Below are 14872 nucleotides of genomic sequence, written 5' to 3' on the forward strand. Positions count from 1 at the left end.
CAGATTACCCAACGAATGTCAGGATTGGTAAATAGGACGTAAACTGAAGTATTATTCGTGTGCTTTCTGCGTGTTGGCCTTGGCGCAAAAAACGTTACGATCGCTATTCTTAGTACATCTGGCCCAGAGTATTGTAAATGTGACAGTAATGTTGATTGTCTAAAGGAAATGAAGATGAAGTATTTCTCCTACTTCTCTCTACAGCCTGTATAAGTGCAGTATTGGAGAGGAAGGCTTCAGAGCTCTTGCATCAGCACTGAGATCAAACCCCTCACACATGAGAGAGCTGCAGCTGAGTGGGAATAAAGCAGGAGACTCAGGAGTGAAGCATCTTTCTTCTCTTCTGGAGGATCCCAACTGTAAACTGGAGAAACTACGGTGAGTATCACAAGACCAAATACTGAGTTGCTATCAGTGAATTTGACAGTGTGTTTTATCTCTTTTTCTCACACGAACACACACACACACACACACACACACACAAACACACACACCACTGAGTCAGTCAGTTCTCTCTCACACTCACTTATGCAGTCACTATAGCACTATAGGAAGCGCACACACACACACACACCACTGACTTACTCATTCAGTCAGTCCTTTATTTAGTCACTCATCTGCACACAATCACAACACACACACACACACACACACACACACACACACACACACACACACACACACACACACACACAAAGTGTATTGTAAATGTGACAGTAATGTTGATGGTCCAAAAGTAAATGAAGATGAAGTATTTCTCCTACTTCTCTCTACAGCCTGTATAAGTGCAGTATTGGAGAGGAAGGCTTCAGAGCTCTTGCATCAGCACTGAGATCAAACCCCTCACACATGAGAGAGCTGCAGCTGAGTGTGAATGAAGCAGGAGACTCAGGGGTGAAGCATCTTTCTTCTCTTCTGGAGGATCCCAATTGTAAACTGGAGAAACTACAGTGAGTATCACAAGACCAAATACTGAGTTGCTATCAGTGGATTTGACAGTGTGTTTTTATCTCTTTTTCTCACACGAACACACACACACAGACACATACACACACACACACACACACACACACACACACACACACACACACACACACACACACACACACACACACACACACACACACACACACACACACCACTGACTTACTCATTCAGTCAGTCCTTTATTTAGTCACTCATCTGCACACAATCACAACACACACACACACACACACACACACACACACACAAAGTGTATTGTAAATGTGACAGTAATGTTGATGGTCCAAAAGTAAATGAAGATGAAGTATTTCTCCTACTTCTCTCTACAGCCTGGATAACTGCAGTATTGGAGAGGAAGGCTTCAGAGCTCTTGCATCAGCACTGAGATCAAACCCCTCACACATGAGAGAGCTGCAGCTGGGTTTGAATAAAGCAGGAGACTCAGGAGTGAAGCATCTTTCTTCTCTTCTGGAGGATCCCAACAGTAAACTGGAGAAACTACAGTGAGTATCACAAGACCAAACACTAAGTTGCCATCAGTGAATTTGACAGTGTGTTTTTATCTCGTTTTGTCACACGAACACACACACACACACACACACACACACACACACACACACACACACATACACACACACACACACACACACACACACACACACACACACACACACACACACACACACACACACACACACACACACACACACACACACACACACACACAGAGAGACACACACACACACACACATACACCACTGAGTCAGTCAGTTACTGTCTCTCACACTCACTTATGCAGTCACTATAACACTATAGGAAGCACACACACACACACACACACACACACACACACACACACACACACAGAGAGTATTGTAAATGTGACAGTGATGTTGATTGTCTAAAGGAAATGAAGATGAAGTATTTCTCCTACTTCTCTCTACAGCATGTATAAGTGCAGTATTGGAGAGGAAGGCTTCAGAGCTCTTGCATCAGCACTGAGATCAAACCCCTCACACATGAGAGAGCTGCAGCTGAGTGTGAATGAAGCAGGAGACTCAGGAGTGAAGCATCTTTCTTCTCTTCTGGAGGATCCCAACTGTAAACTGGAGACACTAGAGTGAGTATCACAAGACCAAATACTGAGTTGCTATCAGTGAATTTGACATGTGTTTTATCTCTTTTTCTCACACGCACACACACACACACACACACACACACACACACACACACACACACACACACACACGCCACTGAGTCAGTCAGTTCTCTCTCACACTCACTTATGCAGTCACTATAGCACTATAGGAAGTACACACACACACACACACACACCACTGACTTACTCATTCAGTCAGTCCTTTATTTAGTCACTCTTCTGCACACAATCACAACACACACACACACACACACACACACACACACACACACACACACACACACACACACACACACAAAGTGTATTGTAAATGTGACAGTAATGTTGATGGTCCAAAAGCAAATGAAGATGAAGTATTTCTCCTACTTCTCTCTACAGCCTGTATGACTGCAGTATTGGAGAGGAAGGCTTCAGAGCTCTTGCATCAGCACTGAGATCAAACCCCTCACACATGAGAGAGCTGCAGCTGAGTGTGAATGAAGCAGGAGACTCAGGAGTGAAGCATCTTTCTTCTCTTCTGGAGGATCCCAACTGTAAACTGGAGAAGCTACAGTGAGTATCAAATGACCAAATACTGAGTTGCTATCAGTGAATTTGACAGTGTGTTTTTATATGAGGGGCCGTTTAGGACATTATTCTGAATTACCTCTCACGCACCATACTGAAACCTCTCGCACACTATACTGAAACCTCTCACGCACTATACTGAAACCTCTCACACACCATACTGAAACCTCTCACACACCATACTGAAACCTCTCACACGCACAAGTGAAATGCTCTCATATACACACCTGAAACGCTTTCATACACACATGTGAAACCTCTCATACGCTATGCTGAAACCTCTCACACACTATACTGAAACCTCTCGCACACTATACTGAAACCTCTCACGCACTATACTGAAACCTCTTACGCACTATACTGAAACCTCTCACACACCATACTGAAACCTCTCACACACCATACTGAAACCTCTCACACGCAAAAGTGAAATGCTCTCATACACACACCTGAAACGCTTTCATACACACATGTGAAACCTCTCATACGCTATACTGAAACCTCTCACACACTATACTGAAACCTCTCATACACTATACTGAAACCTCTCACACACTATACTGAAACCTCTCACACACTAAACTGAAACCTCTCACTCTCATATACATACCTGAAACGCTTTCATACACACATGTGAAACCTCTCATACACTATACTGAAACCTCTCACACACTATACTGAAACCTCTCACACACCATACTGAAACCTCTCACACGCACAAGCGAAACGCTCTCATATACACACCTGAAACGCTTTCATACACACATGTGAAACGCTTTCATACACACATGTGAAACCTCTCATACACTATACTGAAACGTCTCACACACTATACTGAAACCTCTCACACACCATACTGAAACCTCTCACACGCACAAGTGAAACGCTCTCATATACACAACTGAAACGCTTTCATACACACATGTGAAACCTCTCATGCATTATACTGAAAACCTCTCACTAGTGAACTGCTTTCATATCTGTATGTGTGAGTGTTTCAGTTGTTTGTATGAGAGCATTTCAGTAGAGTGTGTGAGTGGATTTCATATGTGTGTGTGAGAGCATTTCAGTAGTGTGTGTGAGAGGATTTCATATGTGTGTGTGAGAGCATTTCACTTGAACAGGAAGGTGTTTTTGTTAAACAGGAGGAGCGTCATTGGGTGCATCCAATAGACGACTCCGGCACTGGATTTGTCTATGTTGATGAGTCAGCGCTAACGTTTAACGTGATACGCGGGCTCAGGGGCGTGCAGAGACCTTTGAAGGGGCAGGGGCTCAAATTTTTAAAAAGGGCACATGGAACAAAATGTTCAAAAAACTGCGTTCTTTTCCTGTCTTTAGTGGGCATCTTTGCACTGCAGAATATAATATAATGTTTTATAGAACATAATGCATACGAAAGCTAGAAAAGATACACACAATTTGAATGGTGTAAAAACTGGAACTTAAGTTTTACATTCCCTAGCCTATAAAGCTTTAATCATCTGCCACGATCATGTATTAATACTTGCGTTGATTTGATTTTGATTTATAGATAATAAAAATTCAAAAAGCATATTATACAAATTCTTACATTTTGACTGTATCTCCTCACAGCAAGCTGACAGCTCGAAGTGACTTTCATGTTTGTGTAGGCCTGACTGCCCTGAAAATGGCAATTTAAGAATGCATGTAGTCGGATTTTGGAGCTGAGCAATTTACAGAAATAGGTGGTGTGTGCCGTACAGAAATAAATGGCAATTTCTATTTAATGATGAAAAATTGTGTTTTGACACTTTCTGTGCTCCATATTTGTGACACGAGCTGATCTGACCTGACTTGTTTGCGTGGTAGCACGCATGACGTGCACATATGATGATTCTCTATAATAACTTTTTACTACATTGCAATGAACAAAGTAAAGGCAAAAAACTGTTTATTTGTCAAACAAATTTGGATGCAATATGAGTCTTGAATTGGATACCATACAGGAGTTTGCTAGGATCTCAAAACCGGATTATGAACGTGCCTTGCCAGAGAAACACATGATAACATTGGATTATGACCATATGCCAAATAAAAAACTCCACAAAAACACGGGGTAGGTGGAGCTAAATTAAGTTATTATTTTGCTGTCACTTCATCTGTTTTATGAACTAGAATGTTGTATTTGGTATCTGTGGATAGCTCTGTGTCTCCTCTTTCATCTGACATGCGTGCCATATTTTTCTGACCGCAGATTCACGAGTACACAGGCTAAATCAAACGGTCCCCTAAGCTATATGACATTATTATTTGTTTGTCACTTCGTCTATTTTTATAACACAGAAAGATCGATGCATTTGGTATCAATGGAAAGCCCTGTTCCTCCTCTCTCATTTGATATGCGTGTCATGTCTGTGCGATGCCAGGTTCGCCAGTAATTCAAGCGAGAGTAGCCTATAGGATGCGCGGGTGAACGCAGAGCAATATAGACTGTAAATTATATAGCCTACTTTGATTTAGCTTCATGAATTTTTTAATTTTCATACTTCGTACAGACTAGTGTCTAGGCTCGTTGGAAAGCCCCGCTTCTGCGCTTTCGTGCAATAGGTCTAATCTTGCTGTGACTAATAATCGCAGGGCAATGTAACAGAGAAGAATGGGTGTTTTTTGACGCACTTTGCGTCGGTCGGGCTCATATAGGGTTAACACAGATTTTTTTTTTTATTTTTGTACATTTCTAATTTCACAAACTATTAATGAGACATTTTAGTGAACATTCACGTTGGAACTAGCGGAAGTACACATTTTAAAAAGTAAAAAACGGGTCCTGTCAAAAGGGCACTTTGACATCAAAGGGGGAAAAGGGCAGGTGCTAGAGCCCCTGTAGCCCCCCTTCTCTGCACGTGCCTAGGGCGACCGCAGTCACCCGCGGTTGTGGGTCAAGAAAAAATATTTGAAATGATATTCGGGTCATGTTTGGTCGGGTCGATTAAATTAAATATGCCGTTCATTTTTTGTCATTTATATCCTAGGCCTACACGTAATTGTCTTTAGAAAAGACAGACATAATTTGCAGCATCCCCGATAAAACGCGATTCTATCCCCCACATTTTGTCACGAACATTTAGAAATGCTGGGAGTCAATTGACGTTGAAAGCGGGGTGCATGCACCAAGCCAGTTGTTGTTTCTGCGTAGACAGACCCTCTGCTACACTTGACATGCAGTTATGTTCTGTTCTCAGAGCATATGCTTTCTCTATGATCTGCAGCTTTTCTCGAACTGCAGCTGGCCTCGTCGACAGAAAATTAGGCTACTGAGCAGCGAAGTTTCCGATGAGAGGCGTGCTTCCCAAGTCTGATAATTTGAAGCAAGATCGAATGGTAGCCTATGGAACCATGGACTGAAAGAAAAATAAACTAAAAGTTTACCAAATCAGGAAATACTTCTTAATTTAATGTCATCAAGGCATAGGCCTATAGCCTACAATTGGTATGAGCATGGAATGTGTGCGTCCTTACGCAACCTATAAAGTGGTTAGTTGGAAAGCCCCACGTCTGCTCTTTCGTGCAATAAAGCTTTCATCTCGCTGCAATTTATAATCGCGGAGAAATGTAACAGAGAGGTGTGTTTTTGACGCACTCAATCGAGCTCTATGGGGTTTGGTTTTTGTTTTGGTCCATTGATGAAGACGTTAATAAAGAGTTTCTTAATAATATATTCTATGCCTGCATTTCAAGCTTGGGAGAGCTTCAATTAGGCATTAATGCGAGGAACGGCTGAAACAGAATTCGTAGGAAAATCCTTAATTATTTTCAATGTTGAGTCAAATAGCCTAATTTTTGGATGAATGCTGACACGGAACATAAAAAGGTAGATTAAATACATGTTTCCCAAATGCTGAGCAATCTCGTGATTGCTCGGCATTTGGGAAACATGCATTTAGTCTACCTTTTTTCTGGTGCTTATGTAGGTGTTACACAGGGACAGGCTGTGTAATAACGGCGGGTGAACGTACATGTATATATTTTTGTTCCATATCTGTATTTTCCCTCTGTTGTTGTAACAGCCAAACACACAACAGGTTCTTCCCGACATCGTAAGCCAAAAAACGAAGGGGGAAAAAAGACGATTTGTTCAACTCCACAGGTAGGCCTAGCTATCATAAACGTTAGCGCCGACTCGTCAACATAGACAAATCCAGTGCCGGATTCGTCAATTGGATGCACCCAATGACGCTCTTCCTGTTCAACTGAAATACCTTCCTGTTCAACTGAAATGGCTTCCTGTTCAACTGAAATGGCTTCCTGTTCAACTGAAATCCTCTCACACACACATATGAAATCCTCTCACACATACATATGAAATCCTCTCACACACACATATGAAATCCTCTCACGCACACTACTGAAATCCTCTCATACAAACAACTGAAACGCTCACACATACACATGAAACCAGTTGTGTCTGAAAGCAGTTAACTAGTGTGAATGAGAGGTTTCAGTATGGTGTATGAGAGGTTTCACATGTGTGTATGAAAGCGTTTCAGTTGTGTATATGAGAGCGTTTCACTTGTGCGTGTGAGAGGTTTCAGTATGGTGTGTGAGAGGTTTCAGTATAGTGTGTGAGAGGTTTCATATGTGTGTATGTGAGCAAAACTTTTCAGTTGTTTGTGTGAGAGCATTTCACTAGTGTGTGCAAGAGGTTTCAGTATAGTGTCTGAGAGGTTTCAGTATAGTGTATGAGAGGTTTCACATGTGTGTATGAAAGCGTTTCAGGTGTGTATATGGGAGCGTTTTACTTGTGCGTGTGAGAGGTTTAAGTATGGTGTGTGAGAGGTTTCACTTGTGCGTGTGAGAGGTTTCAGTATGGTGTGTGAGAGGTTTCACTTGTGCGTGTGAGAGGTTTCAGTATGGTGTGTGAGAGGTTTCACTTGTGCGTGTGAGAGGTTTCAGTATGGTGTGTGAGAGGTTTCAGTATAGTGCGCGAGAGGTTTCAGTATAGTGTGTGAGAGGTTTCAGTATAGTGTATGAGAGGTTTCACATGTGTGTATGAAAGCGTTTCAGGTGTGTATATGGGAGCGTTTTACTTGTGCGTGTGAGAGGTTTCAGTATGGTGTGTGAGAGGTTTCACTTGTGCGTGTGAGAGGTTTCAGTATGGTGTGTGAGAGGTTTCACTTGTGCGTGTGAGAGGTTTCAGTATGGTGTGTGAGAGGTTTCAGTATAGTGCGCGAGAGGTTTCAGTATAGTGTGTGAGAGGTTTCAGTATAGTGTATGAGAGGTTTCACATGTGTGTATGAAAGCGTTTCAGGTGTGTATATGAGAGCGTTTCACTTGTGCGTGTGAGAGGTTTCACTTGTGCGTGTGAGAGGTTTCAGTGTGGTGTGTGAGAGGTTTCAGTATAGTGTGCGAGAGGTTTCAGTATAGTGCGTGAGAGGTAATTCTGAATAATGTCCTAAACGGCCCCTCATATTTTTATCTCTTTTTCTCACACGAACACACACACACACACACACACACACACACACAGTCACACACACACACACACACACCACTGAGTCAGTCAGTTACTGTCTCTCTCACTCAATTATGTGATCTCTCACATTGTAACATTATAACACCATAGCATTATAGCACACACACACACACACACACACACACACCACCGACTTACTCATTCAGTCAGTCCTTTATTTATTCACTGATCTGCACACAATCACAACACACACACACACACACACACACACACACACACACACACACACACATAATGTGTATTGTAAATGTGACAGTAATGTTGATTGTCCAAAAGGAAATGAAGATGAAGTATTTCTCCTACTGTACTTCTCTCTACAGCCTGGATAACTGCAGTATTGGAGAGGAAGGCTTCAGAGCTCTTGCATCAGCACTGAGATCAAACCTCTCACACATGAGAGAGCTGCAGCTGGGTGAGAATAAAGCAGGAGACTCAGGAGTGAAGCATCTTTCTTTTCTTCTGGAGGATCCCAACTGTAAACTGGAGAAACTACAGTGAGTATCACAAGACCAAATACTAAGTTGCCATCAGTGAATTTGACAGTGTGTTTTTATCTCGTTTTCTCACACGAACACACACACACACACACACACACACACACTTCTGATTCAGTTAGTTACTGTCTCTCACACTCACTTATGCAGTCACTATAGCACTATAGAAGCACACACACACACACACACACACACACACACACACACACACAGAGTATTGTAAATGTGACAGTAATGTTGATTGTCTAAAGGAAATGAAGATGAAGTATTTCTCCTACTTCTCTCTACAGCCTGTATAAGTGCAGTATTGGAGAGGAAGGCTTCAGAGCTCTTGCATCAGCACTGAGATCAAACCCCTCACACATGAGAGAGCTGCAGCTGGGTTTGAGTGAAGCAGGAGACTCAGGAGTGAAGCAACTTTCTTCTCTTCTGGAGGATCCCAACTGTAAACTGGAGAAACTATAGTGAGTATCACAAGACCAAATACTGAGTTGCTATCAGTGAATTTGACAGTGTGTTTTATCTCTTTTTCTCACACAAACACACACACAGACACACACACACACACACACACACACACACACACACACACACACACACACGTCACACGTCACACGCACACACACACCACTGAGTCAGTCAGTTCTCTCTCACACTCACTTATGCAGTCACTATAGCACTATAGGAAGCACACGCACGCACACACACACACACACACACACACACACACACAAACACACACACACACACACACACACACACACACACAAAGAGTATTGTAAATATGACAGAAATGTTGATTGTCCAAAAGGAAATGAAGATGAAGTATTTCTCTTACTTCTCTCTACAGCCTGCCATACTGCAGATTTGGAGAGGAAGGCTTCAGAGCTCTTGCATCAGCACTGAGATCAAACCCCTCACACATGAGAGAGCTGCAGCTGAGTTGGAATGAAGCAGGAGACTCAGGAGTGAAGCATCTTTCTTCTCTTCTGGAGGATCCCAACTGTAAACTGGAGAAACTAGAGTGAGTATCACAAGACCAAATACTGAGTTGCTATCAGTGAATTTGACAGTGTGTTTATTTATTTTTCTCAAACGGACACACACACACACACACATGCACACACACACACACACACACACACACACACACACACACACACACACACACACACACACACACACACACACCACTGAGTCAGTTAGTTACTGTCTCTGTCACTCACTTATGTGATCTCTCACATTGTAACATTATAACATCATAGCACTATATCACACATACACACACACACACACACACACACACACACACACACACACACACACACACACACACACACACACACACACACACACACACACACACACACACACACCACTGACTTACTCATTCAGTCAGTCCTTTATTTAGTCACTCATCTGCACACAATCACAACACACTCACGTGCAAACACACACACACACACACACACACACACACACACAGAGAGTATTGGAAATTTGATAGTAATGTTGATTGTCTCTTTTTCTCACTCTAACACAAATTCACTACTGAGACACACACACAAACCCCAAACACACACACACACACACACACACACACCACTGACACTGATGCTCTCGCTCGCTAACACACATAGACAAATGTCTGACTCACTCTGTCACACAATCAAACAAACACACACACACACACACACACACACACACACACACACACACACACCAACCACTGACTCAATCACTTACTAATGCACACAGACGCACATCACTGTCTCTCTCACTCACTCACAGACTCAGCCCCCTACCTACACACACATACATACACACACACACACACACACACACACACACACACACACATTGACACTCACTCAACACACACTCAGAGAGTATTGGAAATTTGATAGTAATGTTGATTGTCTCTTTTTCTCATTCAAACACAAATTCACTACTGAGTCAGTCAGTCACTCTCTTACTCACTCAATCACTCACACTATAATATGACAAACATACACACACACACACTCTAAAAACACACACGCACACACACACACACACACCACTGACACTGATGCTCTCGCTCGCTAACACACATAGACAAATGTCTGACTCACTTTGTCACACAATCAAACACACACACACACACACACACACACACACACACACACACACACACACACACACACTCACACACGCCACTGACTCAAACACTTACTAATGCACACATACACTCATCACTGACACTCTGTCACTCAGTCAAACACACACACACACACACACACACACACACCACTGACTCAATAACTTACAAATGCCCACATTCACACATCACTGTCTCACACTAGAGCTCAGATCGGGCCCAAAAAATCAGGAAATATGGGCCCAACCCAGCCCACGGGCTCGGTCAGAGAATCTAAACTCTAACTCACCCCCCCTCCATTTAGTCACTCATTTATACACAAACACACACAAACACACACACACACACACACACACACACACACACACACACACACACACACACACACACACACACACACACACACACACACACACACACACACACACACACACACACACACACACACATACACACACACATTGACACTCACTGAGGCACTCACTCCTCACTCACTAACAGACACATACACACAGTCAGACAAACACAACACACACACACACAAACACACGTGTTTATTCTACAAAATGTGCTGTTTACAGCAGAGCAGTGTGATGTGTGTAAACTGCGTTGTGTATGTGTGTGTGTGTCTTTATTCTACACAATGTTTACAGCAGAGCAGTGTGATGTGTGTAAACTGCGTTGTGTGTGTGTGTGTGTGTGTGTGTGTGTGTGTGTGTGTGTTATTCTACACAATGTGCTGTTTACATCAGAACAGTGTGATGTGTGTAAACTGCGTTGTGTGTGTGTGTGTGTGTGTGTGTGTGTGTGTGTGTTTATTCTACACAATGTGCTGTATAGAGTAGAGCAGTGTGATGTGGGTAAACTGCGTTGTGTGTGTGTGTGTGTGTGTGTGTGTGTTTATTCTACACAATGTGCTGTATAGAGTAGAGCAGTGTGATGTGTGTAAACTGCGATGTGTGTGTGTGTGTGTGTGTGTGTGTGTGTGTGTGTGTGTTTATTCTACACAATGTGCTGTATAGAGCAGAGCAGTGTAATGTGTGTTAACTGCGATGTGTGTGTGTGTGTTTATTCTACACAATGTGCTGTTGAGCAGTGTGATGTGTGTAAACTGCATTGTGTGTGTGTATTCTACACAATGTGCTGTTTACAGCAGAGCAGTGTGATGTGTGTAAACTGCGTTGTGTGTGTGTGTGTGTGTGTGTGTATTCTACACAATGTGCTGTATACATCAGAGTAGTGTGATGTGTGTAAACTGCGTTGTGTGTGTGTGTGTGTGTGTGTATTCTACACAATGTGCTGTTTACAGCAGAGTAGTGTGATGTGTGTAAACTGCGTTGTTTGTGTGTGTGTGTGTGTGTGTGTGTGTGTGTGTGTGTGTGTATTCTACACAATGTGCTGTATACAGCAGAGTAGTGTGATGTGTGTAAACTGCGTTGTGTGTGTGTGTGTGTGTTCTACACAATGTGCTGTATAGAGCAGAGCAGTGTGATGTGTGTAAACTGCGTTGTGTGTGTGTGTGTGTTCTACACAATGTGCTGTATAGAGCAGAGCAGTGTGATGTGTGTAAACTGCGTTGTGTGTGTGTGTGTGTGTTCTACACAATGTGCTGTAAATAGTAGAGCAGTGTGATGTGTGTAAACTGCGTTGTGTGTGTGTGTGTGTTCTACACAATGTGCTGTATACAGCAGAGTAGTGTGATGTGTGTAAACTGCGTTGTGTGTGTGTGTGTGTTCTACACAATGTGCTGTATACATCAGAGTAGTGTGATGTGTGTGAACTGCGTGCGAGTGGAGAAGACACTGCGCATGACACGTGTTGCATTTTGTGCAACTTTGTACACATGCTGTTACTTAGACGTACTCTACCAAAAATATATAATATTTCCTATTATGGCATAGTTCTCTCCCCACCCAGTTAGGCTATGATTATGAACGTGCCTTGCCATAGAGAAACACATGATAGCGTTGAGATTATGAACATGCTATGCCACAAAAGCACACAAAAACATGGGGTAAGCTAAATTAAGTTATTATTATTATTTTGATGTCACTTCATCTGTTTATAACTTAAAAGGGTGTATTTAGTGTCAATGGATAGCTCTGTGTCTCCTCTTTCATCTGACATGTGTGCAATGCGGTCACAGGTTCACAAGTAGCCTATTTCCATTCATTTGGTTTGCAGGTGAACACAGAGCAGTATAGACTGTAAATATGATACAATTTGATTTAATTTCATGATTTTTGTTAGTCTCGTTGGAAAGCCCCACTTCTGTTGTTTGGTGCCTTAAAGGTCTCATCTCGCTGCAACTAGTAATCACAGAGCAACGTAGCAGAGAAGATGCACTTTGGGTCTATCGGGCTCTAAGGGCTGATAAAGTAATGATAAAAAAACACAACTGCTTGATCAAGGACCCGACCCGACCTGAGGATAGTGTTACAGTTTCATACTGCAGTATAACGGATGAAGGTTTCAGAGCTTTAGCATCAGCACTGACATCAAACCCATCAGCCCTCAGAGAGGCCCGAGGATTGTGTCGGGAAATATGGGCCCAACCCGGCCCACGGGCTCAGTCAGAGAATCTAAACTCTAACTCACACTCCCCCCTTCATTTAGTCACTCATTTACACACACACACACACACACACACACACACACACACACACACACACACACACACACACACACACAAAGTATATTGTAAATATGTCAGGAATGTTGATTGTCCTAAAGGAAATGAAGATGAAGTATTTCTCCTACTTCTCTCTACAGCCTATCAGACTGCAGTATGGGAGAGGAAGGCTTCAGAGCTCTTGCATCAGCACTGAGATCAAACCCCTCACACATGAGAGAGCTGCAGCTGGGTAGTAATACAGCAGGAGACTCAGGAGTGAAGCATCTTTCTTCTCTTCTGGAGGATCCCAACTGTAAACTGGAGACACTACAGTGAGTATCACAAGACCAAATACTGAGTTGATATCAGTTAAGTAATACCAAATAACACACACACACACACACACACACACACACACACACACACACACACACACACACACACACACACACACACACACACACACCACTGACTCATTTCACTCATTACACCATGTCATTTCATGTCATTTATTTAGTTTAATGTTATACACACTCCATACACACTGCATACACACTCCATACACACCCCATACACACTCAATACATACACACTCCATTACACACTCCATTACACACACCCCATACACACTGCATAACACAATCTATATACTTTTTAATGTTGTCCCAGCCAGGTAATAACTGCTGCCCTCTTTGTTTAGACAACACAATCACAACACACACACACACACACACACACACACACACACACACACACACACACACAACTGCTTCCCCTTTGGTCTGTGTGTGTGCTTCAGCTGATCTGATGAAGTGTTTCCTTCTTTCTCCTACAGCCTGTATGACTGCAGTATAACAGATGAAGGTTTCAGAGCTTTAGCATCAGCACTGAGATCAAACCCATCAGCCCTCAGAGTGCTCTGGCTGTGGGGGAATCATCCTGGACCCTCAACACAGCAGCTGTTCTCTGAACTGAAGAAACATCCCAAGTGTAAACATCTACAAATATATGGACTCTAATGAGTCCATCCTTTTGTGTTCCACCTGAATCATGTTTTTACACTGTGCATAAATAAGTGTTGCAGCACAGTCATATGTGAAGTTATATGTTTTAAAGTGACTTATGTAAATATGAAAATTGTGGGTAATATTGCGTAAAGAATGTTTTCAATAAAAACACGTGGTAACATGTTAAGTTAATTGGTAAGCATTGTTAATCATTTATTAGGCTGTGTGTGGGGTTGCCCACGGTGATCTGGGTGCTGTGGGCGCAGGGTGCCCACCAATGGGACCAGAGCTGGGTGATGCCCTCCATCCGGGACCCACTGCACACACACACACACACACACACACACACACACACACACACTCACACACACACACACACACACACACACACACACACACACACACACACA

The 14872-nt window shown here is 42.7% G+C and overlaps 1 protein-coding gene across 1 annotated transcript in view; it reads left to right on the forward strand.

The window, feature by feature from the left end:
• LOC134059640 (uncharacterized) overlaps positions 1-14872 on the forward strand; it is a 301237-nt gene that overhangs the window by 126731 nt on the left and 159634 nt on the right. Inside the window, exons 14-18 of the mRNA XM_062516082.1 lie at positions 205-378; positions 777-950; positions 1314-1487; positions 1931-2104; positions 2522-2695. Coding sequence (XP_062372066.1) covers positions 205-378; positions 777-950; positions 1314-1487; positions 1931-2104; positions 2522-2695 — 870 coding nt within the window. The remainder of the gene's footprint in view (positions 1-204; positions 379-776; positions 951-1313; positions 1488-1930; positions 2105-2521; positions 2696-14872) is intronic.

The sequence above is a fragment of the Sardina pilchardus genome, chromosome 16 (genome assembly GCF_963854185.1).
Source record: "Sardina pilchardus chromosome 16, fSarPil1.1, whole genome shotgun sequence".
NCBI lineage: Eukaryota > Metazoa > Chordata > Actinopteri > Clupeiformes > Clupeidae > Sardina > Sardina pilchardus.